The following is a 26496-nucleotide window of genomic DNA, read 5'->3' as shown; positions in this document are numbered from 1 at the left end:
AGAGCATTATTCCCGTTTTACCACCTATTCATACTCAATTTTTTCTTCTTTCCATGATACTATGCTGACAAGTTATCTCTGGGGTTCTTTTTGTATTTTTTCTTATGGACCATTAGGTTCATCTGAGAGAGGTGAGGTGTGAGCCACCACCCGGTACAACCCCACCCACCATCAGAAAAATGATGGCTGTGGCAGTTGGTGTCATGCAAATCTGTGTCATGGAGTTAAAGATCCTTACCCTCTGGATTTATTCATTTATATATGTTTGTTAATTTCAGAGAGGAAAGGAGAGGGAGAGAATCATTGATCGGCTGCCTCCTGCATGCCCCACACTGGGGATCGAGCTATCAAGAGCCCGCAACCCAGGCATGTGTCCTGACAGGAATTGAACCGTGACCTCCTGGTTCATAGGTCAACGTTCAACCACTGAGCAACACCAGCCGGGTCCCTTGGGATTTCTTAGAACTGGATGACGACATGGTTTTGGAGTAGGACAGGATCAACTTGGCACTGCAAGCATCAGTTCAGCTCTGGTTTTTCATTAAGAGGGAAATCCTGAGCGCATCTTAATTCTGATCAGAATTCCCCAGCGTAACCCTAGGATCACTTGTGGCCTCAAAGCTATCACATCACTTGGAATCTAGAGGTCACTTTGGCTGATTTTCTCTAAGGGGGAGGAAGGAGGGTCTGAGTAAGTGCACACCAGGAAAGGGGCTGTCCCCTGCTTTTGCTGTCACCCAGACTTACAGTACGTAACTGAGAGTCTTCAGGGCCACTTGGGGGATAGAGGCATTAGGGGCCCAGAGATGTTTGTGTCCTCCTTTTCTGGAGGCTGCTCTCTGAGTTGTGGGTGACCTGTGATTATTATTGCTCAATGTGCATTAACTAATTGGATGTGTGTCAGCAAGGCCATGTGGAGTTACTGCCCAGGAAGCCAATTTGAATGATTTCCCCAAATCCCTGTTTGTGAGCCATGAATCAGGAGCCACGAGGAGGGGCTACATTTGTAACTGGGGGCCCAGAGACTGTGGCTTATACTCTTTTTAAAAAATATATTTATTGATTTTTTTACAGAGAGGAAGGGAGAGGGATAGAGAGTTAGAAACATCGATGAGAGAGAAACATTGATCAGCTGCCTCCTGCACACCCCCCACTGGGGATGTGCCCGCAACCAAGGTACATGCCCTTGACTGGAATCAAACCTGGGACCCTTTAGTCCACAGGCCGACGCTCTATCCACTGAACCAAACTGGTTAGGGCATGTGCCTTATACTCTTAAAGTTTTATATCTATGTCTGTGTCTATCCCTATCTAATACTTACATACCTAATACTTATAAACTTACAGTTTATGAGATATACTATAAGTTTATAATTATATCTAATACTTATAAACTGTTTCTATATCGGCATTGATATTGACATCCATATGTATGTATTTATTTGGCCGTTGATGCAGAACTATATTAAATGGCTTTTCTGTGCATGCTCTTTTTTTTTTGCATATAATTTTCAGGTATAAATGTTTTTGTTGACTAAAACTATCGGTGTAAATCTTTGATAATTCAGACAGAACCTTCCAAAAAAATTTCCCTTGCTGTGATTTTAAAAATAGTGTAAATATTTATTATTTCATGGAGCATGTTAAAACTACTTAAAAATTGATTTTAAATTTATTTAAATTTTGATCTCAATGTTTACATTAAAATTTGATCTAATTAAATCTTCCAAGGTTGTCTGCTAGCAATAATGTTTCAACTTAATCTCAGGTACTTAGAAATAATAAAAGTATACCTACTTAACATTTATCATATGATAAATAGACATGTATTATATTTTTATTCAAGTATTATGTGCAAATCGTTATGAAATTGAAGAGCACAGAAGGATTTCAAATGAAAAAATGAACTGCTTGGCTTCATATTCCTGGGCCCGCCCTTGTAACAACCACTTGTAATTCTTTATATTGTTTCTATTTAAAAAATTTATTTTAGGGATCTCTTTATATATCTCTTTATAATTTGCTTACCTTGCTATTTCTGGTTTATCAATCTTAGATATTGTCTGTTAATTTTTCTTTGCTAGAAAACATTTTACCTATTTTATGCAACCATGTTTTTGTCCTCCAAATATGTTTGTATCTTCCTCTTAGTTCTGTTAATTACATTTGTAATATTTAGGCAATAAACCTATGCTTTCATTATTTATTTGTTTTGTTTGTTTATTCATTTGTGGCAAGTATTGGTGGGATCTTTTGACTTCTTACCTGAGGAAAGGGATATTGACTTCCCTACCCCTCTCCTCGCTATTCCCTTCCTTGCCCCTCTCCTTGCTATTTTCACTTCCAGGCTTCTGTCATCAGTACTTCTCCTAATTATTGTCAATATTGGTTAGATTTACATTCTTGTCTCTACAAATAATATCTGTGCTTTTTGTCAGTCAATTCTAAAGTCAGAAACGCATAATAGCATTTATATTATTATGACTATATGAATATTGTTTACTCTATAGCTATAGAATGGACTATGATCACATTTTATCTTTGTACATTTTTTTAAACCTGGAGTTTTAAATTACATTTTTTAGAATCACCTGACATTACTTTGTTCCCAAACTTTTTCAATGTCTCAGGGATACAGTGAACCCTATAGGTACCCCCTTCTTGCAGATCCATCGTCCTGTTGTCCCCCACTGCCCCCACCACCCTCTTGCTGCATAAGACGCCTGGCCCTCCAGACCGGCTGCACAGCTGCTGTTCTTTTACTTTCACTGCTCTCCTGAGTTCAAGACCACGTATCTCTTTTTCTTAGTCTCTTCCTTCATTTTGGTAAATCACGCTTCAAGTGACTTTGCATGAAAGGGCATATATAAAAGTTGACCTTTTTTTATTCCCTAAAAGTTTCATTGTGTGTGTGTGTGTGTGTGTGTGTGTGTGTGTGTGTGTGTGTGTTTTCACATGTAGTATTTGGGTGAGTACGGGATTACAGGTTGAAATGATTTTTCTCCCAGAACTTTGAAAATATGGTCCCATTCTCTTCTATCATTCCTTAAGAGAATTCCAAAAGTCTGATTCTTATTTTCTTTCCTCTGTAGATAAAAAATCTTAGAATATTTTCTTCATTCTTGGTATTGTGAATTTTCACAATGATTCATCTACATAGAGGGCTGGATGTGTGTGTGTGTGTGTGTGTGTGTGTGTGTGTGTGTGTGTGTGTGGTTTGTGTATTTTTCTCTTGGGACCCTTGTGATTTGAAGAAACATATCCTTTAGATCTGGTATATTTTCTTTAATACTGTTCTCTTCTTCAATGCCTTGTTCTGGGTTAGTAGGACTCCTAATAGTCAGCTGCTGGCCTTCCTGGAGCAGCTTCTGTTCCTCTGATCTTTTCTCTCAGATTTTCTGGCTGTTGGTCCCCCTCGCTGTCAGTGGGAAACATGCAATTTCAGGGGATCCCCAGAAAAGCATTTCAAGGACCCATTCACAGGAGATTGTGATGTGGCCAGGTGGCTTATTAGTGATGGCTGCCCCTGCCCCTGCCCCTGGGCTTCCAATGTCCCCTCTCCATCCAGCCATGAGAAAGACCAGCCATGTCTTCTGCAGGGCCAAAATGAAAGCTAGTGCCCAGAGTTAGGCTTCATAGTTCTTCAGAGCCCACATAGTCTGCCAGACTTAGGTGGCCACCAGATCCCCATGTTCGACTGGTCCCTGGCAGGAGAGAGCAGAAAGTAACAGGGTAGGGGAAGCCATCACAGGGCCAGTGCAGAAGAGAGAGAGAGAGAGAGAGAGAGAGAGAGAGAGAGAGAGAGAGAGAGAGAGAGAGAGAGAGAAAGAATGCTTTCTCTCCAGGGATTGTAACCAGGAGCTTTTTCAAAATACCAAATTTCACAGGCTTGCATTGGGTCCACCTCCTAGCCAATGATCTTTTCTCCCAGGTTAGACTGACAGGCCCCTAGGGTCAAACACCTCCCCCTGCACCATTTTTACTTGATTGGGCATGTCCTTATCTCTCCTCCAGCCCCCCAGTACCAGAGGGGAGAAGGGAGGGGTGTTAATCCCCTTGGAGGGACAATGCTGATTTCTTGGGGTGTGAAGCTGCAGCTTCCTAGTGAAGCAAACAGGCCTCAGCTTCCCAGCTGAATATGCTCAACAATGTCTGGCTCCCTTTGCTCTCTTCCTTTAGATGACTAGCTAAGGACTACAACCCCTCTACCCTTACATTTTTTGGAATATTTTCTTTATTATATTTTCTAACCTTTATATTGTTTATTTTATTTTATTTGCAAGGATATGTGATCTTTAAAAGTAATTATAACTCTAAAGTATTTTTTGCTTTATTTTTATAACATCTTGTACATGCTTTACGAATATAATAGCTTCCTTCTTTCTTTCTTTTTTTGTTTTGTTAATCTGCACCCTAGGATTATTTTCAACCCCACTGATTTTTAGAGAGAGTGTAAAGGAGGGAATGGAGAGAGAGAGAGAGAGAGAGAGAGAGAGAGAGAGAAGAGGAAAGGAGAGGGAGAGAGAGAAACAGATAGACAGACAGACAGACATTGATTGGTTGCCTACCCCAGGCATTCCACCTGGGCAGGGGATCGAACCTACAAGTAGGTATATGTCCTGAGAACCTTAGGTGTGCAGGCTGACCCTCTTAATCACTGAGCCACGCTGGTCAAGGCTATAATAGCTTCTTAATCTCTCTGCAGACTAGTAAGAGTTTTTATTTAAATTTTTAAAATTATATTTTTAAAAATTGAAATTGTGGGGTTTTTTTGTTGTTTTTTGGTGTGTGTTTTAGGCTTTCTCAAATATTTGATGATCTTCAATTGTTCATTTGTATTTAAGAAAGAGTATTTGTTTTTGAATGAGCAGAAAATGTTACCTGATGTATCCCCTAAATTCTAGAGTTCAGAAGACTGCTCTGAGGTACAAACACCTGCACTAATTACCCCTGTGTTCTCTAACACCTCTGTAGCAAACAGCCCTGTGGTGTAAATGGCTGCTGGGTGCTCTGCCCACTGGGGTGGTGGTAAACTTTCTGTGCATAGAGTTTCCATAAACTCATCTTTTTCAACCCCCATTATATTTAGCCTCTTCCAGTGTGGAGCGTCTTTGGAGTTTTGCAGGGAAGATCTCCTTTTTGACACATGCCTCTCTGCACACATTTTACACTGCAGGGTCAATACTCTGCAGATAGTTCCAGGTTCTAATATACCATCTGCTCTTCTTCATCCAGAAAGTTTTGGAGGTCTGTTTCTGTTAGTCTTCCACCAGTTGTTTTTTTTTTTTAATTGATGTGGTTTTATATTATTTTGTTTTTAGTTTTTTTTTGAAATATATTTTTATTGATTTCAGAGAGGAAGGGAGAGAGAGAAAAATAGAAATATCAGTGATGAGAGAGAATCATTGATTGGCTGCCTCCTGCACACGCCACACTGGGAATTGAGGCCGCAACCAGGTCATGTGCCCTGACCGGGAATCGAACCTGGACCTCATGGTTCTTAGGTCAAAGCTCAACCACTGAGCCATGCCACCCGGGCAGAATAACTTTTTGTTCATAATTTTATGTGTGGTGTGTGTGTGTGTGTGGAGGGGGGGTGGATGGGTGGGTGCATGCATGCATGTGAGACTCAGAGAAAGAATTAGTATTAGATCACAAATTCTGTATGTAATACAAGGACCACAGATTCCTTGAAGTATTTTATGGGACTTTTCTATTTAGTAAGTTTTTCAGTCCTTGTTTGCCTCTGAATGTTTATTCAACTGAGTAGAGGTTTTTGGTTTTTTTTTAACTGTCTTTTTTATGTAGCTGATGCAGAAAGAGAATGAAATGCTTTCTTAATAAAAACTCTGTGTTTTAGTGTATAATAGAAATTAAATATCCAGTGTAATATTATTAAAATGGGAGTCTCCATGGTTAGAGCATTTTGCTTTTGTTGATACAAATTTTAAAAGAATTAGAAGAGATGAACCTTGCATATTTGACATTGAAGTCTAAGACCTAACATTAACTCTTGAGAAAAGGCCAAAGAGTAGCAGAAAACTCAAAAACGGGAGAGAATAGGGTCAAGGTCATTGAAGTTGGAGAGATTATCTAGCGGCATGTGGACAGCCGAGATCTCAATAGGTAGAGAACGGTCTTTAAAAGTAAAGAGTAGTCTCTGTGAGGACTCATTGGCATAGGTGTTTATTATATTGTGGTTTGGCCTCTGTGCACTTCTAGTTCTCTCTAGAAGGATGTCCCTCCCATTGTCTTTGTGCCATATATTAGAGATGACTTGAGCTTTTGGCTAGAACTTGACTAACATACTTTGATAGTTATCTGGATCTTTTCAAGTCTTCTTCCTTTCTCCAAATTTGCTTAACTTTCAAAGCCAGTTACAATATTTGAGTTGTTTCATTTCCCCTAGACTTCTCTACCCAAGGCTCTCCTTTCCTTTTGCTGAAGTGCTGATACTCTCCCTTATTTCTCCTTTTATTCTCACCTCCTGATTCTTCCTTTACAGGGTGTTTTTATTTGTTCCACTGCCGACTGACGGCTTTAAGCTACTTTGGCAGAGTCCTTTCCTTCTGTTAGTTCTGGGTCAGCTACAAACTTCTTCCTTATGTACTCTAAGGCTTTCCAAGTCTGAAGGCTATTGAAGTGTGCACACAGCATCTCCCTTCATAGGAAATGGACTTTGAACAGTAGTGCTTATAGTAACTCAAAATGGAGATAAAATGATACCCAGTTGTTATTCATTCATTCACAAATACTTATTAAGAGTCACTAGTGCCAAGCTCAGAGGCTATAACTGTGAACAACATAAACTGAAGGCCTTGGCTCTGGACCTTTGGAGTTTACATTATATTAAATCATAAAAAGACAGCAGAAGTTCTCTAAATAAAACATAACAGTTGCAATTGAAAGAAGCAAAAATATTCAAATTGATTTTCTTTTAGTCACGAAGTTCCTTCAGAGAACTCCTTCTGATGATATTTTTAACTTTCCTTAGTCTAATATTTACATTTTAAATATTTCTGTATTTTATTTGGAGGTAGGGAATGAGAAGGGGTTGGAATTTTTAATGACATGCTTATTTTAATATTGTTTTTGGTGGGGAGAGCTCTTAAAATTCTGTTGCCATGGAAGAGTAGGAAGCTTGTCTGATAAAATCCAAGCTTATCCATTAGCCATTTCTTCTAGACTTTCTCAGTTCAACTTATTGCGATTTACTCTGTCTCATTATATTCCTGATTAGTGGTTGAAATGGGAATTGCATTTGGAGTAACCTGAAATGTGGAAAACCAACATGGAAATAATGAAGAATCGGCTGTATGATCATTGTGGGCCCTTACTGAGTCTGTGAATTAGCACTTTCAGAAGCATGTGGCATTATTGCTTTTATAATTACATTGTTACTGTTTTTAGCATATTTTCTTTTTTGTTAGAGAGCAGTGGTTTGGAGTTACTATTTAATCTCAGTGCTAAACAGACTAGCTGAGTTGAATATCTGCCCTCCCCCCTCATTTTTTTCTTTATGAAAATAAAAACACAAAGATATGTAAATTTCATTTTTTTGGAACATCTAAAATTGGAAACCAAGAGCATTTTTACCTTAAACATTTTTAGTAATATATTGCACACAATTGGCATGGAAATAGGATATATTCTTTGAAGTTATACTTTAAATTTTCTCTTCATTGGAAGTGAAGTTCACGTGCTTATTTATGTAAATAACATAGAGAGACCATTTTTTGTTTCCTCAGAGGCAGTGGGATTTGTATTAAGAGATTCAGCTTTAAATTATGTTTTTACTACTTGCTGTGTGATCATAAATTTAACTGCCTTGAGTTCATGTTTATGTTAAAGTGGTAATAACAATACTAACCTCAAAGTGTTTATGTAAGAATTAAGATAATGGAAGTTCAAGTACCTAGTACTAAAAAAGATTAGTTGGTCCTTAATCTTAGATACAGACATTTTCTAGTAGATTTGTTATAACAACCAGGGCAGGGGGGAACCATCAGTGAGTCATTGGGAGACAGAACGTATTAGCATGTATTATTCTGAAACTACGTATTGTTTTGTGGTCCCAAGCAGTTCAAATAATACCCATGGCTCTAAACTTTCTGACATTAATGCCCAGATTCATTTAAATGTCCATTACCTGTAAGTTACCTTAGTTATTTTTATGCTAAAAATATTATTTAATGCCCAGCTGGCATGGCTCAGTGGTTGAGCATCGACCTATGAACCAGGAGGTCAGGGTTCAATTCCCAGTCAGGGCAAAATAATATAAATATATATTTTAAAAATATTATTTAATTATTAGTAAGAATAAAAACCCAGTTTATCTCATAGCCCATGTGATCTTTGTTTTACCTTGTTCCTAGGTTCTCTATTGGCTCGTTATAAAGGTATGAGGTGTGCATGTGGCAATATATGTGTCATTACACACATATTTGCAATTTTATCTAATATGTACACTATTTTATTAACATTTTTAAAAATACGTTTTTATTGATTTCAGAGTGAGAAAGAGAGAGGAACAGAGAGATTAAAACATCACTGATGAGAGAGAATCATTGATTGGCTGCCTCCTACACACCCCACAGTGGGGATCAAGCCCGCAACCCAGGTATACGCCCTGATTGGGAATCGAACCATGACTTCCTGGTTCATGGGTTGACGCTCAACCACTGAGTCACACCTGCCAGGCTAATATGTACACTTTTACATATCATCCTCTTCCTATGCTGTACACTCTCCTCACCCCTTTTTATTTTATCGAAGAGATATACTTGCAGAGGATTTTATGAATTGCTACATGTGTGCTAAATAATAAAAATGATTTTCAAACTTAGTACAGAATGCAATTAGTTTTTATAGAAGACAGTATGTACCTGCCAAGTGGGTACTTAGAAAATGAAATTGTTTTTGATTGTGTGAAACTGCTTGAAAATGTGATTCTCCAAAGCTTTCTTTTTCTTATGGCAAGAAATCAGGGATATGCGAATTCATTCTAATTAATGCACACGAGGCTGGTCCTTCTTTTTCTTCTTTTTAAAAACCAACACTTAAAAGCCCAAAATTCTTGGGACCAAGAACAGTTTTAAGACATCTGTATGCCCTGGATTTCAGATTGGAAGTGCCTGCTAGTGGTAGCTCTGAGTAAAGGAATCACCACCTGCACAGGTGGTAGCACGCTTTAGGGTATCCTTGTAACACACCTTTCTGGGACAAGGGGACATCTTCCTCTGCTACCCCCACTCACTCAGGACTGCAGTATAATGACTTCACATTATAGGATAAAACTCTAAATAGAAAGCACTGGTTTGTTCTGACAATGCATCTTATTGAATGTCAGGTGCAAAATATTCACAATAGAACATTGTTAGGGACCTGTTGTATAACAGCTTTTGGGTTTGCTAAAATGCTGCACTCAGATTTCTGATTCCCAGATATAATTTGGTTTGTCATCTCTTTTGGCTCTTGTCCTTGTCTTTTTGAATTGGGTGGTATGTTTCTGGAAAAGGCTAATTAAAACAGTGAGCTTCCAAAACAAAGTTAGTTATTTACTTGATAGTGTAGGTGATGATTTAGAGGAAAAGCCAAGTATGATCATTTTTGTCTGTTTATGTGGCAAGGATGCTAATTTACTGATTTGCTTGAGATAGAACAGTTTGAAGCAGTAGCTTGTGGGGAGAGCAAGGTTATCAGAACTGCCACGCTGGCTACTTCAGCTTATTTAACCCCCTCTCAACTCTGATTCTGACTGGGACACCCTTTGGTTAAGGTAACTGGTTTATTTAGAGCAGTAATTCTCAAACTTTAGCATGTTTCAGAATCACTTCCAAGGTTTGTTAGTGCCCATGTTGCTAAGCCCCATACCCAGAGTTTTGATATAGTTGATTTGGGGTGAGTCCCAGGAGTTTGCATTTCTAACAAGTTCTCATGTGGTGCTGATGCTGTTGGTCTGGGGCCACAGGTTGGGAATTGGGAAGCATTTGTCTCTGGTTCAAGGTGTTAGGGTGTAAGGGTGAGGAATTTGTTAGGGAGGGAGGTGGGAAAAGATTGAAGAATGCTGATCATCTCGCTTAGGGCTTACCTAGAAGTGTTGACTTTGAATTCTTCTAAGGTATTACAAAGTTAAACATTAGGGAACATTCCTAATTTTACTTTTAAATAGTACTTTTATTAATGAGAAAAGTTAAGTTTACGAGGGACAGTAGAGTTGATTATTTCTTAACACTGGCCTCCTTTTCCCCATCTGGTTCCTTCCTCTTCCTTGGACCTGTGCCTCTTCTTTCCCCATACAATACAAATATAGATAGCTGTCTTTCAGAAATGAGAAATGATGAGACAATAGATGAAGTTTCTTGGAAAAGTGGTGACATCAATTAAGATTACCATCATAATAAAGACCTTATCATTTGGCTTCTACGTATTCAGATTTTGCAGCAGTTAGGGCAGTACTTGGGTTGAAATGTACCTTTGCAGTATTTCCAAAGCAAATCAGTGAGTGAGTTTAGGATATTGCTCAGGAAATTTAAATTACTTAATGAAAGACTGCTTTCAATTTATTTCAGTACTTCCACTTAATACAATTGCTTTATAATTAGAAATTACTCTTATCTAGTCGCTTACCTAAGCGACTTTTAACTTATAATTAGTATTTCTAAGGCTTCATTGACATAGGAGTATAGAATTTAGATTTCTTTACTTACTCAGGTAGACTTTCCATCCATTTACTTCAAATAACTGGTTTTATTTTTTAAGTATAAAGTGCAAAATTATATCTACCTCTTACCTGTGCGTTTCAAACCCAACATTACCTTGGGGCATTCATGTTTGTACCTGGTATTGCTTGTATCCAGTGGTGTGCGTGCAGTTCAAAGAAGAAAATGTGGCCTTCAAAGAAGTTCTTTTAATATTGCCCGTAAACATTTTTTTCAGCTCTTACTTTCCTTTGAAAAATGCTCTGTGCTCAAATTTTCCTAGAATAAAATAACCCACCAGGTAAAGGCTTTCAGAGACCTAGGACATGCTTACTCAATGAAATGCAACGGAGCGGAAAGCATCTTGTCTGTCAGCCCCAGGAAATTATGATTTCCCTGATCTAGTAGTTAAAGACAGTTATATAATTTAAAGAGCTGCTGGTATATACACGTTAAATTATTAGGAGTAAATTGCAATCTTTTGTCAAATCCTGTGTTGAAGTTTTGATCGGAAGGAATTAAAGACTGCAATAAATAATTTTTGGAAGCAAATGTGAAGCTGTGTTGGAACTTCTGTACTTTCCCCCCAACCCTTGTCCTCTTGGTGTGAAGACCAGCCTGAGTCAGACCATTGAGGATTAAGGATGAATGCATTACTCAGCACCCTGCAGGGGTGGGTCAAGCACCCTGGCTTCGAAAAGTTACTCTTTTGCTTAGTAAGCCTAGAGATTTCAGGTCAACTGCAGAATGAAAGTCCAGTATTGTGTTGATTAACACAGTCTACCTGAAAATGGTCTCTCACTCTTCCAGACGTCCTTCCTCTCTGTGCTTGTGTAACAGTGTCTAAAATCACTGACTGGATTGCCAGTGGACGTTACCTACAGCAGCTGTGTTGCCAGAGAGCTTGGTTCCCCTGAAGCATTCCTGATGGAACCATCCTTTAACTTGAATAAGGAGCTTGGCATGTTAAGGGGGAAGAAGGGACACACTTATTTTAGTCTGCCAAATGGGAATGCAGGAACTAAGGGGAGCCTGTGATAACACTATTTTGAGGCAAAGAATGGGGATTCTGGATCAGATGCCTACTAAGGAGAAATATTCTTTTTTTAAAAAAAATATATATTTTTATTGATTTCAGAGAGGAAGGGAGAGGGAGAGAGAAATAGAAACATCCATAATGAGAGAGAATCATTGATTGGCTGCCTCTTGCACGCCCCCTACTAGGGATTGAGCCTGCAACCCGGGCATGTGCCCTTGACTGGAATCGAACCTGAGACCCTTCAGTCTGCAGGCTGACACTCTGTTCACTGAGCCAAACCATCTAGGGCAGGATAAATATTTTGATTAAAATGTTAGCTAGAGAAAGGAACAGAGAGCTTTTTGTGTTGATTGGAATGAGGGGTGTCCTAGGAAGGACTGCAGAGGCCTGGGAGAGAGGACAGTAGGCCTGAACCTGGGGCCAGCTCTGCTGACAGGAGAAAGAGCCTGGCTCTGCGGGGGAGAGGAACAGGAAAGGGCACCTGTAGGTTAGGATGTGTGTGAAAGGGCTGGGACAAAAACCAAACCAAACCAAACCAGGAGTACATTTGTTTTTTATGCCTTTTGTTTTTGATGTTTCTTTCGAAGTGTAACTTATCTTAAAACAGGGACTGGCAGTCAGACTTCAACTAGTTATGGGAGATTTTTCACACTTTCCCTTTAACCGTGTCTGAGCTCCAACCTTTATCGTAGCTAAAGCATCATCACCATGCCCATCATCATCTACTAGTGTTGATGAAATATACAACCAGAGTCTCTGTGCTTTTGAGAAGAAGTCTTTAATTAGGATTTGCTTTTGTTTTTCCAGGTAGCCCAGCCCTGACCCATAGGAATCTGACTTCCGCCAGTCTGAATGACATTTCTGATAAACCTGAGAAGGACCAGGTAAGCAAAGAATTCTTGCTCCTTTGAAATGTAAGACTAAATGCATATTTAGAAGATGCTGGGAAAAGATAAGAAATGATAGTTCCCTGACTGAAAAGAACCAATATGTGTAGATGGGGTTTTTGTACTTTTTCTGTGGGAAGAGGAGGCTGTCTGTGAAAGGGATTTGGAGTTCAGAACCCAAGAATTTGAGTCATGACTTCAGCCTTTGTAGATGAAGTCTCTTGGGCAATTTATTGTAACTATAGTTATATTAGCTTTAAAATAGTATTAATAATCCCTACCTCAGGGTTATTGCGAGGGTTAAATGAAACACTTTATGAAAAAGTGCATTGATAAAGAAAGAACTAACATTCTGGCAATTGTTCACACTTGGGTATATTTTTGGCAAAGGTAATGTAGTTTTGTTAGCTGTAGATTTGTCTATTAAAATACATAGTAGGTAGACTATTTAAAATGTAGAGCAATTAGGGTTTGAGTCTCAATTTTTTTCTTTTAAAAAATATGGTAGAAACTGGGCCATTTTCCAGTTGGGAGAATATCCGGGTGGGTAATAGAAAATGGTGAGCAGGTATAATTTTGCATTGTGCAATAAAAACCAAAACCAGTTGTGTGGCCTAAGTGGGTAAAATTTTTACCTGAATAAATAAATCTGAATTGTACATTTCTTCTTTATGAGGATGCATCTCTTTAACTAGCAACATTTGTACAGATTACAGGAAAGATAGAATTCATGTTCTTTCTTGTACATGAATATATCCAAAATAGCTTTTGGATTCTTCCTTCTCCTTCTCACCAGCAGCACCCTAACAGGGTCATTATCATCTCAGACTGTGTTGCTAGAAGAGCCTTTGGAGCTAATTCCTTGTCTCCATTTTCTCACAACTTAACACACTTTGTAAAGTATTGTCCTTCCATTTCTCCCTTGGATTAAAAGCTTGTAATGGCTTCCTATAAAGTTAAGTTCAGAATTGCCTGTATGACTTTTAGGATGCTCTGAAATCCCATGTTATCCTTCTTATCTTAATTTATTTTTTTCCCTAGAAGAGGGATGTTTTGCTTTGGCCAGGCCTAATTTCCTCCCTCTTTACATTGAGATTAATTCTTGACTCCTAGTGCTACTCCTCCTTCAAATGCTAATGTGGATAGCTCTCCTCCTCTCCCTTTCCTGCCCCTTAAAATGATGGGGAGAAGATCATTAAATATGGAATACAGCAGCAGAAAAGGGAAAACTCAGTCCACTAGGACTTATTGAGGATTTCCCTCAACACTATTTCGCACATCTTGGTTCCACTCAGTATTTATCAAACAACATCTATATATATAAAAGCCTAACATGCTAAGTGTCTGACCATTTGGTCAACCACTCTACCAGTGGCTATGATGCGCACTGACCATCAGGGGCAGACACTCCGACTGGTAGGTTAGCTTGCTGCTGGGGTCCAGCTGATTGGGACTAAGCGAGATGGGCCAGACATGCCCTGGAGCTAACCTCCTGCAGTCCCTCCCTGGCCTCTAAAATATTTTTTCTAATTAATTTCCTTTCAATGTGCACTAATTTGTGCACCAGGCCTCTAGTTTTTAAAATAATAGTTAATATTTATTGAGCATTTATTATTGGCCAGGCCCTAAGCTAAGAATTTATGCATACCTATTACATAAGGTTGGTACAAATGAGGAGATTTAGACTTAGAAAGATTAAATACATTGTTCTAAATGGTGATTTTCACTAAAGAAGCAACAGGAAGTCTCAAAAAAGACCACTTAAGGAATGCTCCCTAGAAAAGTACTTGGCTAAATAAAATATGGGCGTCAGGGGCTCAATAGCCATGGTTTACATTGTAGATTTTCAAGGGCCATTAAATTGAAAAGAAAAACAAACAAACATGGGGAATCAACATAGATCCACAGTTCTTATATGTCATATGTGATTGTTTTCTTTTTACAAGTTTATCAGATATGAATTCAATAGCATCAACTTTTTCTGGCTCTTGATTTTGATTGTTGTTCATACTGTATGGCAATAGAAGTGGAAAAGCCCTGAATCTATTTCTTATTCCGTGGGGAAACTGAGAGGAACAGTAGCAGATTAGATACGTGATTGTGATCCAGATATGAGATGGTGATTGGTAAGAATTGTGGTACCTTCATTCATTCATTCCTTTAACTAATATTTTATTAAACAATTATGCTATGCCAGCCTCTATGTAAGGTATCATGCAACACCAATTATGAGGTTTGCTGGGGGTCTTGATTTTAGATGACTCAGAGTTAGGAATATCTGGTTGACATACTCTTTGAGGAAGGCTTTTTTTTTATTAGAGACAGTTCTTCTCTGGAAATTTGTCAATAAGCAGTTGATAAATGCTGAGAGAAATTTCTTACCTTCTTGGGTCTCTTCATATCTGGGCATGTGCAGAAGAAATCCAGTGGCTTAAGAGGTGTCTTGCACAAGATTTTGTATTAGAAGAAATAGGCTGGACATTATATTTCTGGGGTGTTGATTTTACTATAAAACCTGTGTGATGTTGTCTTTGAAACCAGAATCTTTGCTATCACTAGCATCTCACATTTATGAAGATTCAGAGTAAGATAAAACTAGGGAGATTTAATTCAGGAGTTTAGTTCTTTTTGTTTTCAAAGCCTGAAAATGAGGTTGATGAGGATATCATTATAAGAGCAACTATCTGTCTCCATTTATCTAATGTAACAGCCATAGTTAATGCAACGAGCCCTTTATCCTCCTCCCAAAGAGGAAGAATCTTTGTTCTTTGCTTCCCACGAAAGAATTTGAAGAGAAGTTTTGTGACCGACCCATGATCTGTCTATGACCCGAGGTAGAGTAGGAATTCAAACTAATAGTTCCAGTTTCTATTACCACTATTTTAGTAACTTCAAATACAAAGGGTGCTAAGAAGAAAATGGGCTTGCAAAGAAGACAAAGCTATTGCAAAAACAAAAACAAAAACAAAATCAAAAACAAAAACACAGCACAACAATCCTGGGCTTTTATTATATTGAACCTGCTTTTCTCTCTCTCTCTTTGGGTAGGAAAAAAGGTTGCCAGGCTCAAATTTGTTTTGAAAAAGCTTTTATAATTAATTAGCCAGTGTCCTGGAAATGATCTTGGCAGTAAAGTCAAACTTGTTCTGTAGGCTTTTCCAAGTTGGCCCCAAAAACTTTCATCCCACTGGAACTAAAGTTTCTGATTGACTGATTGTTCTGCCTGGATACCATTTGAACAGTTGCGATGGTGCCTCCCGACTTCCTGGAGCTATGCAACTTCTCAGTAGCACAAGAAATGGGTGTAATGTTCAGAGTTACGAACAGGAGCCGAATTTCTCATTCTGTCAGCTACATTGTGACAGAATTTGAGGGCATGTTTTTTATGAGATTCTGTTTTGGGAAAAACAGAAGAAACAAATCTGTGGACTGTACTTTTTCTCTCTGGCTCTGCCAAGCCTGTGTGCTGATGATTTCAGTAGCGCTGCCCTGCGGAGAAATGGCTTAAAATAGTTAACGGCAGAAGAAGACCATAGCCAGAATTTAGGTGATTCAATGCTTCAGCAATATTCCAACTTGGATGTTCTATTTATTAAGCAGAAAAACACCTGGGAGAAGTAGATTAAAAAAATACATCTGGAACTCATCTACTTGTAAATCTACATAAATAATCTCTTCTATTTTGTTGCTATGGATGATTTTTTTCTTCCATTATCCAGTTATCTTCCCCAATTACCTTATATTGATTAGTTTTTCTTTCCCCTTATATTTGTTTTCTGTTCTTTTAACCTTTTGCACTCGGATGTCGAGTGTGACTCGACATGGTTAGCATTAGAATAAAGGAATCAAGAAAAAAGCAAGCGAGTGCAAAGGGTTAAAAGCATACAAGTGCCTGGCCGGTGTGGCTCAGTGATTGAGTGTGGACTTGTGAACCAGACGGTCAGGGTTCGATTTCCAATCAGGGCACATGCCTGGGTTACTGGCTTGATCCCCAGTAGGGGGCATGCAGGAGGCAGCCGATCAACGATTCTCTCTCATCACTGATGTTTCTATCTCTCTCTCCCTCATCCTTCCTCTCTGAAATCAATAAAAATATATTTTTAAAATGTGCAAGTGTGGTGGGTGCTTATCCTATCTAATAAAAGAGAAACATGCAAATTGACAATGCCTCTGCTATGCCCACAAGCCAATCAGGAGCAAGTATGCAAATTAACCCAACCAAGATGGCAGCAGCCACGGAGCTGGAGCTAGCAAGAAGCTTGGGTTGCCCCCGGCGATGGAGGAAGCCAAGCTTCCCACCCATTCTGGCCAGCCCTGGCCTCCGCTCATTGCTACAAAGTTTCAATTATAGAAGATAGATAAATCCCAGATACCTACCTCCAGCCAGCCCTGGCCTCCTCTCAAGGAGGCACTGAAAAAAGCAAAAGCAAAAAAGGAGGGGCTGGGAGCTTGGGTTGCCAAGGGCCATGGCCAGCCTGCAAACAGCCATCAGCCTCTCACCCAGGCTGGCCACACCCCCATGAGGTGAGGGTCCCCGCTGGGGGGCTTGGCCAGCCTGCAAACAGCCATCAGCCCCTCACCCAGGCTGGCCAGGCACCCCAGCGGGACCCCCACCCTGATCTGGACACCCTTCAGGGCAAACCAGCCGGCCCCCACCTGTGCACCAGGCCTCTATCTATACTAACAAAAGGGTAATATGCTAATTAGACTGGGAGACCTTCCAGGAGACCTTCTGGATGTTCTTCGGGACAAAGTCATGGTGGCGGGGCCAAAGTAGAGGCGGTTAGAGACCAAGAGGGGAGGGCAGTTGTTGGTGATCAGGCTGGTGGGGGGCGGGGCCGTTGGGGGTAAGCAGACCAGCAGGGGGGCCAGTTGGGGGTGAGCAGGCCATCAGTGGGGGTCAGTTGGAGGTGACCAGGACAGGGGGGGGGCAGTTTGGAATGAGCAGGCCAGCAGGGGGGCAGTTGGGGGCCAGCAGGCCAGAGGGGAGGGCAGGTGGGGGTGAGCAGGCCAGCAGGTGGGGCAGTTTGGGGTGAGCAGGCCAGCAGGGGAGGCAGCTGGGTGTGATCAGGCTGGCAGGGGGGGGGGGGGAGTTGGGGGTGATCAGGCTGGCAGGGGGGGCATTTTGGGGTGAGTAGGCCAGTGGCGGGGGGCAGTTGGGGGCAAGCAGGCCAGCAGGCAGAGTGGTTAGGGGAAATCAGGCAGGCAGGTGAGAGGTTAGGAGCCAACAGTCCCGGATTGCGAGAGGGATGTCCGACTGCCGGTTTAGGCCCAATCCCTGTAAACCGGCAGTAGGACATCCTTTGAGGGTTCCCAGATTGGAGAGGGTGCAGGCCAGGCTGAGGACAGCCTTTCCCCCGTGCACGAATTTCGTGCACCGGGCCACTAGTCAAACATAATGGGTTTCGTTCTCAATTTCATGTGGGTATGGAATTAGCTGTGAGGATAAGAAAATCCTTCTCATCATGTTACTGCTTAGCCTTAACTCTCTGGTGGAAGTGCTGTGCTCAGTGTACAGTGACTTTAAAAGGGCTTGACATTTCTTTTCTTGGGTTTATCAATAATGCAATAACATCTCACAATTACACAACTAACCTTAAGTGAAATTGCAGTCCACAGATTGCAGCAGATGTAGTAGTTGTAGAAATGCCTTACAGATTCTCAGGGAGAGATTTAGGGCTCAGACCCTTGGAACTTCTTATCTGGTTATCTTCCATGATACTCATTACTTAGCTAGCTTTTCTGAGATCCTATCCATAGATCTTCTGGTGGAATTTGGCCCAAGGTTAATTTCTAAAGTGTATTATAATCATTTTTAGCACTATCTATTGCCTATTATCTTTAAGTATACTTGGCTGTCTTGATTTCTATTTTTGAAGGCTTAGTCTTTTGCAGAAATAGAGCTGAATGTAAATATTTTGTCAGAGAGTAAGAGGATGAAACCATCAAGCCATATATAAATTTGAGACTGCTAGCCACAACTGCTTTAAAATGAAAATTAGAAACATTTTGTGATTAAACAACCCCAAATCCTTTTCTGACACATACTTAATATAGGAGCAAGTCAGCTACATTCAGCTGAGATAACTTTTCATTGTTTTGAAGATTCCCATCCTAAGGTTCACATAAAGCTTCCCTTAGCATGAATAACTATTTTATTTGTAAAAATATATCTTTACTAGAGGCCCGGTGCATGAAATTCGTGCATGGGGGGTATGTGTGTGTCCCTCAGCCCAGCCTGCACCCTCTCCAATTTGGGACCCCTTGAGGGATGTCCGACTGCCCGTTTAGGCCCAATCCCACCAGGCAGTCGGACATCCCTCTCACAGTCCAGGACTGCTAGCTCCCAACCACTCACCTGCCTGCCTGCCTGATTGCCCCTAACTGCTTCTGCCTGCCAGCCTGATCACCCCCTAACCACTCCCTGGCCAGCTTGATTGATGCCTAACTGCTCCCCTGCTGGCCCGATTGCCCTTAACTGCCCTCTTCTGCCAGCCTGGTCATCCCAAACTACCCTCTCCAGCCAGCCTGGTTGCCCCTAACTGTATTCCCCTGCAGGCCTGGTCACCCCCAACTGCCCTCCCCTGCTGTCCCGGTAACCCCTAACTGCCCTCCCTTGCCAGCCTGGTCACCCCTAACTGCCCTCCCCTGCCAGCCTGGTTGCCCACAACTGTCCTCCCCTTCAGGCCTGGTCGCCCCTAACTGTCTTCCCCTGCAGGTCTGTTTGCCCCCAACTGCCCTTCCCTGCAGGCCTGGTCCCCCCCAACTGCCCTCCCCTTCAGGCCTGGTTGCCCCCAACTGCCCTCCCTTCAGTCCTCCCCTTCTGCCTGGTTGCCCCCAACTGCCCTCCCCTGCATGCCTGCTTGCCCCCTACTGCCCTCCCCTGCATGCCTGGTCCCCCCCCAACTGCCCTCCCCTGACAGCTCGGTCACCCCCAACTGCCCTCCCCTGCAGGCCTGGTCGCCCCCAACTGCCCTCCCTTGCAGGCCTGTTCACCCCCAACTGTTCTCCCCTGCAGGCCTGGTCCCCCCCAACTGTCCTCCCCTGCAGGCCTGGTCTTCCTCAACTGCCCTCCTCTGTTGGCCTGATCACCTTTAACTGCCCTCCTCTGCCAGCCCAGTCACCCCTAACTTCCCTCCCCTGCCGGCCATCTTGTGGTGGCCATCTTGTGTTCACATGGGGACAGCCATCTTTGACCACATGGGTGCAGCCATCTTGTGTGTTGGAGTGACAGTCAATTTGCATATTACTTTTTTATTAGATAGGATTGTTGAAAGTATTACAGATGTCTCCTTTTTTCCCCATTGACCCCCTTCACCCCACCCCAACCCCCAACCACCCTGACCTTCACCACACTATTGTTTGTGACCATGGGTTATGCATATACGCATAGAAGTTCTTTGGTTAATCTCTCCCCACCCACCTACCCACCCACCTTCACTCAGATTCGTCAGTCTATTCCATGCTTCCATGTCTCTGGATCTATTTTGTTCATCAGTTTGTTTTATTTATTAGATTCCACGTATAAGTGAGATCATGTGATACTTGTCTTTCTCTGACTGGCTTAGTTTGCTTAGCATAGTACTCTCCAGGTCCCTCCATGCTGTCTCAAAGAGTAAGAGACCCTTCTTTTTTATTAATAGCTATTTCTGTTCACAGTGGTAGAAAAATATAACAGCACCTCCTTTTCTTTTTCACGACTCAGCCAGAAAACCTTCTAACTCACACTGAGCACTGGCAGTCTCGCTCCACTCCTCAGAGAAGGTGCAGTGGCTAAGAAAGGCTCAAGTTTTCCGAGGTTAGGGTGCTTTTTGTTAGCATGTGTTCAGGGACCAGTGAAACACTGCTGTACCAGGAGGAATCACATCTGTGAGGACCTGAGGACAAAGGCCTGTTGTGAGGAGATGGTTACAGTTGTCAGATGCCTTCAGTCACTATAGTTTTCATAACTGCAATGCGCTTCTTTGTGGTTGAGTGGCTACAGCTTTCCTTCGCCAGGTGTCCTCAATGGGAACTGGTGTGGGCATTGCAATGATTATCTTTCATGTCCCTTTCTAAGGGGATTAGCTTGTCACTTAGGTAAGCAACAGAACTGATGGCTGTCACCACCTTTTCCCTTTCTATAAGAAATTTGACTTTATATAACTTCTCTCCCACCTGATACTCTCTCCCATATTCTTAAAGAATTGGCAATCAGTGGTTATTTGTAGTGTTTGAGACGCACCGATATACTGATTTCAAGAACCCACGTTCTAGAACCTATGTCCCAATTAAAATTGGGACAGTTGAATTTTCCCATTTTCATAACGCTGTTCTTCTGGGAAAGCCGTTTATCTGGATCAGAAGACTAGGTTTTATTTAAAAACAGCTTGAAAATGAACCAGATAATCCTGTCTGAAGTCAATTAAGTTCTATCTTGCATTTTCAGTAAGAAAAAGAGGAGTCTTTTGTAAACTTTAGCATGAAGGTTTTAAGTAACTGTGATGGTGCAATAAATTAGAACTTCTAAATAACCCCATTACTGTATGCTGCTTTGATTTAAACTTGTCCATTCATTTAAAAAATATATTCTGTGCTAGAATGGGTTCCAGAGGTGAATGAGACAGATAAATCTTTTGACTCATGGAGCTTTCCTGCTTTTGGGGGACAAATTGACAATAAACATCAAAACCAGGTAAACAAATGAGTAGGATACTTTTGCACAATGATAACTGCTATTCTGAAAACACAGCAAGATAATGTGCAGAGGTACAGGAAAGCTGGTTTTGGGGTGTGTGTGTGTGTGGATGGGGGGACGGGGGGCGGCTAGGCAGAGAGGAGAAGACCAGGGGGATGAGGTTTCTTTGCTGAGCAGAAAGCAAGAGTAAAGCCATGAGGCAGGAATGGTGTAGTCAAGACATAAGGGGGAGAAGAAGAAAATCTCTGGAGTGACTGCAGAAAGGTGGCAGGTGTGCAGTGGTAGGTGAGGCCGAGGAAGGCTGCAGGGGGAACTTTTAATTTTACTCTGAGTGGAGTGAGACACTATTCTGATTTACATTTTAAAAAGATCCCTGGGGATGCTGTGTGATAGGATGGAGGAATTGGCCAGTGTTCTGGACCATCTTGTGTTATTCCTATAATTAAGCATTGGATGAGCACCTCAGTGCATGAAACTGAGAGCTTACAGACCCAACAGCCAGTTTCTTAATGCATTTGCCATAGACGTCAAGATCTTATTGCTATCAAACAAAGGAAGTTCTGTTCCACAGATATTGTAAGAAAGAAAAAGAGTTTCCTAGTTAAAATATTTTCCATGTATTATTGATTATATTAAATTATTAATTAATATTAACAAAATATTATTTTTTTAATTGTTTACAATTTTACATATGTCTCCTTTTTCCCCAATTGACCCCCCCCCCCCAGCCATTCCCACCCCGGGCAAGCCCCCACCGCCCCAGTGTCTGTGTCCATTGGTTATGCTAATATGCATGCATACAAGTCCTTTGGTTGCTCTCTAACCGCCCCCCCTGCCATTCGTCTCTGCATCTATTCTTGTTCATCAAATTATGTTGATCATTATATCCCACATATGAGTGAGATCATGTGATATTTGTCTTTCTCTGACTGGCTTATTTCGCTTAGCATAATGCTTTCCAGTTCCATCCATGCTGTTGCAAATGGTAAAAGTTCCTTCTTTTTTTATAGCAGCATAGTATTCCATTGTGTAGATGCACCACAGTTTTTTAATCTATTCATCTGCTGATGGGCACTTAGGTTGTTTCTAACTCTTAGCTATTGCAAATTGCGCTGCTATGAACATAGGGGTGCATATATCCTTTCTTACTGGGTCAAATGGGATTCCATTTTTAACTTTTTGAGGAGACTCCATACTGTCTTCCACAGTGGCTGTACCAGTCTGCATTCCCACCAGCAGTGCAGGAGGGTTCCTTTTTCTCCACATCCTCCTCAGCACTTGTCATTTGTTGATTTGTTGATGATAGCCATTCTGACAGGTATGAGGTGCTATCTCATTGTTTTGATTTGCATCTCTTGGATGATTAGCGACTTAGAGCATGTTTTCATATGTCTGAGCCTTCTGTATATCCTCTTTTGAAAAGTGTCTATTTAGATCCTTTGCCCATTTTTTTTATTGGATTGTTTATCTTCCTTTTGTTAAGCTGTATGAGTTTTCTGTAAATTTTGGAGATTAAACCCTTATCTGAAATATCATCAGCAAATATGTTCTTCCATGCAGTGGGATTTCTGGTTGTTTTGTTGATGGTTTCTTTTGCTGTGAAGAAGCTTTTTATTTTGATGTAGTCCCATTTGTTTATTTTCTCCTTAGTCTCCATTGCCCTAGGAGCTGTGTATATAAAGATATTGCTACGGCATATGTCTGCTATTTTGCTGCCTATGGAGTCCTGTAGGATTTTTATGGTTTCCCGTGTTATATTTAAGTCCTTTACCATTTTGAGTTTGTTTTTGTGTATGGTGTAAGTTGATTATCTAGTTTCATTTTTTTTTTTGCATGTATCTGTCCAAATGTCTAAGCACCATTTATTGAAGAGACTGTTTTGACTCCATTGTATGCTCTTGCCTCCTTTGTCAAATATTAACTGAGCATAATGGCTTGGGTTGATTTCTGAGTTCTATGTTCTGTTCCATTGGTCTATATGTCTGTTCTTCTGCCAGTACCAGGCAGTTTTGAGAACCGTGGCTTGGTAATATAGCTTGATATCTGGTGTTGTGATCTCTCCAACTTTGTTCTTCTTTCTCAGGATTGCTGTGGCTATTCAGGATCTTTTTTTATTCCAGATAAATTTTAGGAGAGTTTATTCTAGATCTTTGAAATATGTTGTTGGTATTTTAATGGGGATTGCATCGAATCTGTAGATTGCTTTGGATAGTATGGACATTTTAATGATGTTGATTCTACCAATCCATGAACATGGTATGTTCTCCCATTTGTTTATGTCTTCTTCTATCTCTTTTTTCAATGTCCTGTAGTTTTCCAAGTACAGGTCTTTTATATCTTTAGTTAAGTTTATTCCTAGGTATCTTAATTTTTTTGGTGCAGTGGTAAATGGGATTGATTTTTTCATTTCTCTTTCTGTGAGTTCATTATTGGTGTATAAAAAGGCTATAGATTTCTGGGTGTTAATTTTGTATCCTGCTACATTGCCGAATTCATTTATTAGGTCTAGTAGTTTTTTGATGGAGTCTTTGGGGTTTTCTATGTATAGTATCATGTCATCTGCGAATAAGGACAGTTTTCTTCTTTTTCAATTTGGATGCCTTTTATATCTTCTTCTTGTCTGATCGCTATGGCTAACACTTCCAGTACTATATCGAATAGGAGTGTTGAAAGTGGGCATCCCTGTCTTGTTCCCGTTCTTAGGGGAAATTAGTTTAGTTTTTGCCCATTGAGTATGATGTTGGCTGTAGGTTTGTCATATAAGGCTTTTATTATGTTGAGGTATGATCACTTTATTCCTACTTTGCTGAGAGTTTTTATCAAGAAAGGGTGTTGGATTTTGTCAAATGCTTTTTCTGCATCAATTGATATGATTATGTGATTTTTCTCTTTCAATTTGTTTATGTGATGTATCACATTCATTGATTTGCGGATATTGTACCATCCTTGCATCCCCAGAATAAATCCCTCTTGGTCATGGTGTATGATCTTTCTAATGTAATGCTAAATCCTATTTGCTAGAATTTTGTTGGTGATTTTAACATCTATGCTCATCAAGGATATTGGCCTGTAGTTCTCTTTTTTTTGTGGTGTCTTTATGTGGTTTTGGGATTAGGGTAATGCTGGCTTCATATAAAGAGCTTGGCAGTGTTGCTTCCTCTTGAATTTTTTGGAATAGTCTGAGGAGGATAGGTTTTAGTTCTTCTTTGAATGCTTGGTAGAACTCCCCTGTAAAGCCGTCTGGACCAGGGCTTTTGTTTGCTGGAAGATTTTTGATCACTGCTTCAGTTTCTTGAGCAGTTATCAGCCTATTCAGGTTTTTAGATTCTACCTGATTGAGTTTTGGAAGGTTGTATTTTTCTAAGAATATGTCTATTTCATCTAGGTTGTCCATTTTGTTGGAATAGAACTGTTCATAGTATTTTTTCATAATCCTTTGTATTTCTGTGGGATCAGTTATTAATTCACCTCTTTCACTTCTGATTTTGTTTATTTCGATCCTCTCTCTTTGTTTCTTGGTGAGCCTGGCTAGAGGTTCATCAATCTTGTTTATCCTTTCAAAGAACCAGCTCTTGGTTTTGTTAATTTTTTGTATTATTTTTTTTTTGTCTCTAGGTCGTTTATTTATGCTCTGATCTTTATTATTTCCTTCCTTCTGCTTATGCTGGGCTTTTCTTGTTGCTCTCTTTCTAACTCTTTGAGTTGTATGGTTAGATAATTTATTACCATTTTTTCTTGTTTTTTGAGGTAGGCCTGTAGAGCTATGAACTTCCCTCTCAAGACTGCTTCCACTGTGTCCCATAGATTTTGGATTGTTGTGTTTTCATTGTCGCTTGTTGCCATGATGCTTTTTATGACTTCTTTTATCTCTTTGGTAACCTAGTTATTGTTTAATAGCATGCTATTTAGTCTCCAGGTGTTTGATTTTTTTGGATTGTTTTTATTGTAGTTGATTTCCAGTTTTATGCTATTGTGATCTGAGAAGATGCTTGATATGATTTCTGTCTTCTTGAATTTGAAGAGACTTTGCCTGTGTCCCAAAATGTGCTGTATCTTTGAACATGACCCATGTGCACTTGAGAAGAATGTATATTCTGTGGCTTTCGGGTGAAATGTTCTGAAGATGTCAATTAATTCCATCTAATCTAGTGAGTCATTTTGGATTGATTTTTCTTTGTTTAGAGGATTTGTCCAGTGGGGTATTAAAGTCCCCTGCTATGACTGTGTTGCTGTCAATATCTCCCTTGATATTCTCCAGAAGGTTTTTTTTTTAATGTATTTGGGTGATCCTGTATTGGGTGCATATATGTTTACTAGAGTTATATCTTTTTGTTGAATTGCTCCCTTTAGTATTATGAAGTGGCCTTCCTTATCTCTTGTTATGTACTTCACTTTGAGGTCTAATTTGTCAGAAGTACTGCTACCCTAGCTTTTTTTTTTTTTCTTTTTCATTTCCATTTGCCTGAAAAACCTTTTATCATCCCTTCACTATCAGTCTGTGTGAGTCCTTTGTTCTGAGGTGGGTCTCTGGTAGACAGCAGATATATGGGTCATGTTTTCTTATCCCCTCAGCTACCTTATGTGTTTTGATTGGGGCATTTAATCCATTTACATTTAAAGTTATTATTGATAGGTAGTTGTTTGTCGACATTTTTATCCTTTATGCCTGTGTTCCTTCTTCCCTTCCTATTTTTTCTTTTAACAGCAGACCCTTTAGCATGTCTAGCATTGCTGGTTTGGTGGCAATATACTCCCTTAGTCCTTTTTTTTTTGTCTCTAAAGCTCCTGATTTCACCCTCAACTTTGATTGATAGCCTATTCTTGGATTAAGTTCCTTGCTTTGCATGACTTTGTATATTTCATTCCATTCCCTTCTTGCCTTATGTGCTTCTGTTGAGAAATCAGTTGATAGTCTGATGGGAGATCCCTTGTAGGTAACTTTCTGTCTCTCTCTGGCAGCCTTTAAGATTCGTACTTTGTCATTGGTGTTTGCCAATTTAATTATAATGTGTCTTGATGTTGGTCTTTTGGGGTTCATCTTGTGTAGGACTCTGTGAGCTTCTTGGACTTGTGTGAGTTTTTTCTTCCCAGTATCAGGGAAGTTTTCTGTCATTATCTCTTCAAACAGGTTTTCTATTCCTTGCTCACATTCCACTCCTCCTGGGACCTCTATTTTGTGGATGTTGTTTCGTT

At 40.4% G+C, this 26496-nt stretch overlaps 1 protein-coding gene across 2 annotated transcripts in view; it reads left to right on the top strand.

Annotated features, from left to right (window-relative positions):
- The window catches only part of SLC4A4 (solute carrier family 4 member 4), a 345037-nt gene that overhangs the window by 193723 nt on the left and 124818 nt on the right, over nt 1–26496 (top strand). For both annotated transcript variants that reach the window (XM_079775045.1, XM_079775044.1), the window contains one exon: nt 12547–12623. In XM_079775045.1, the coding sequence (XP_079631171.1) occupies nt 12547–12623 (77 nt within the window). The remainder of the gene's footprint in view (nt 1–12546; nt 12624–26496) is intronic.

Source organism: Cnephaeus nilssonii, assembly GCF_951640355.1.
Source record: "Cnephaeus nilssonii genome assembly, chromosome: 1".
NCBI lineage: Eukaryota > Metazoa > Chordata > Mammalia > Chiroptera > Vespertilionidae > Cnephaeus > Cnephaeus nilssonii.
The sequence above is the reverse complement of the archived record's forward strand: the minus strand, read 5'-3'. Positions and strand labels throughout refer to the sequence as shown.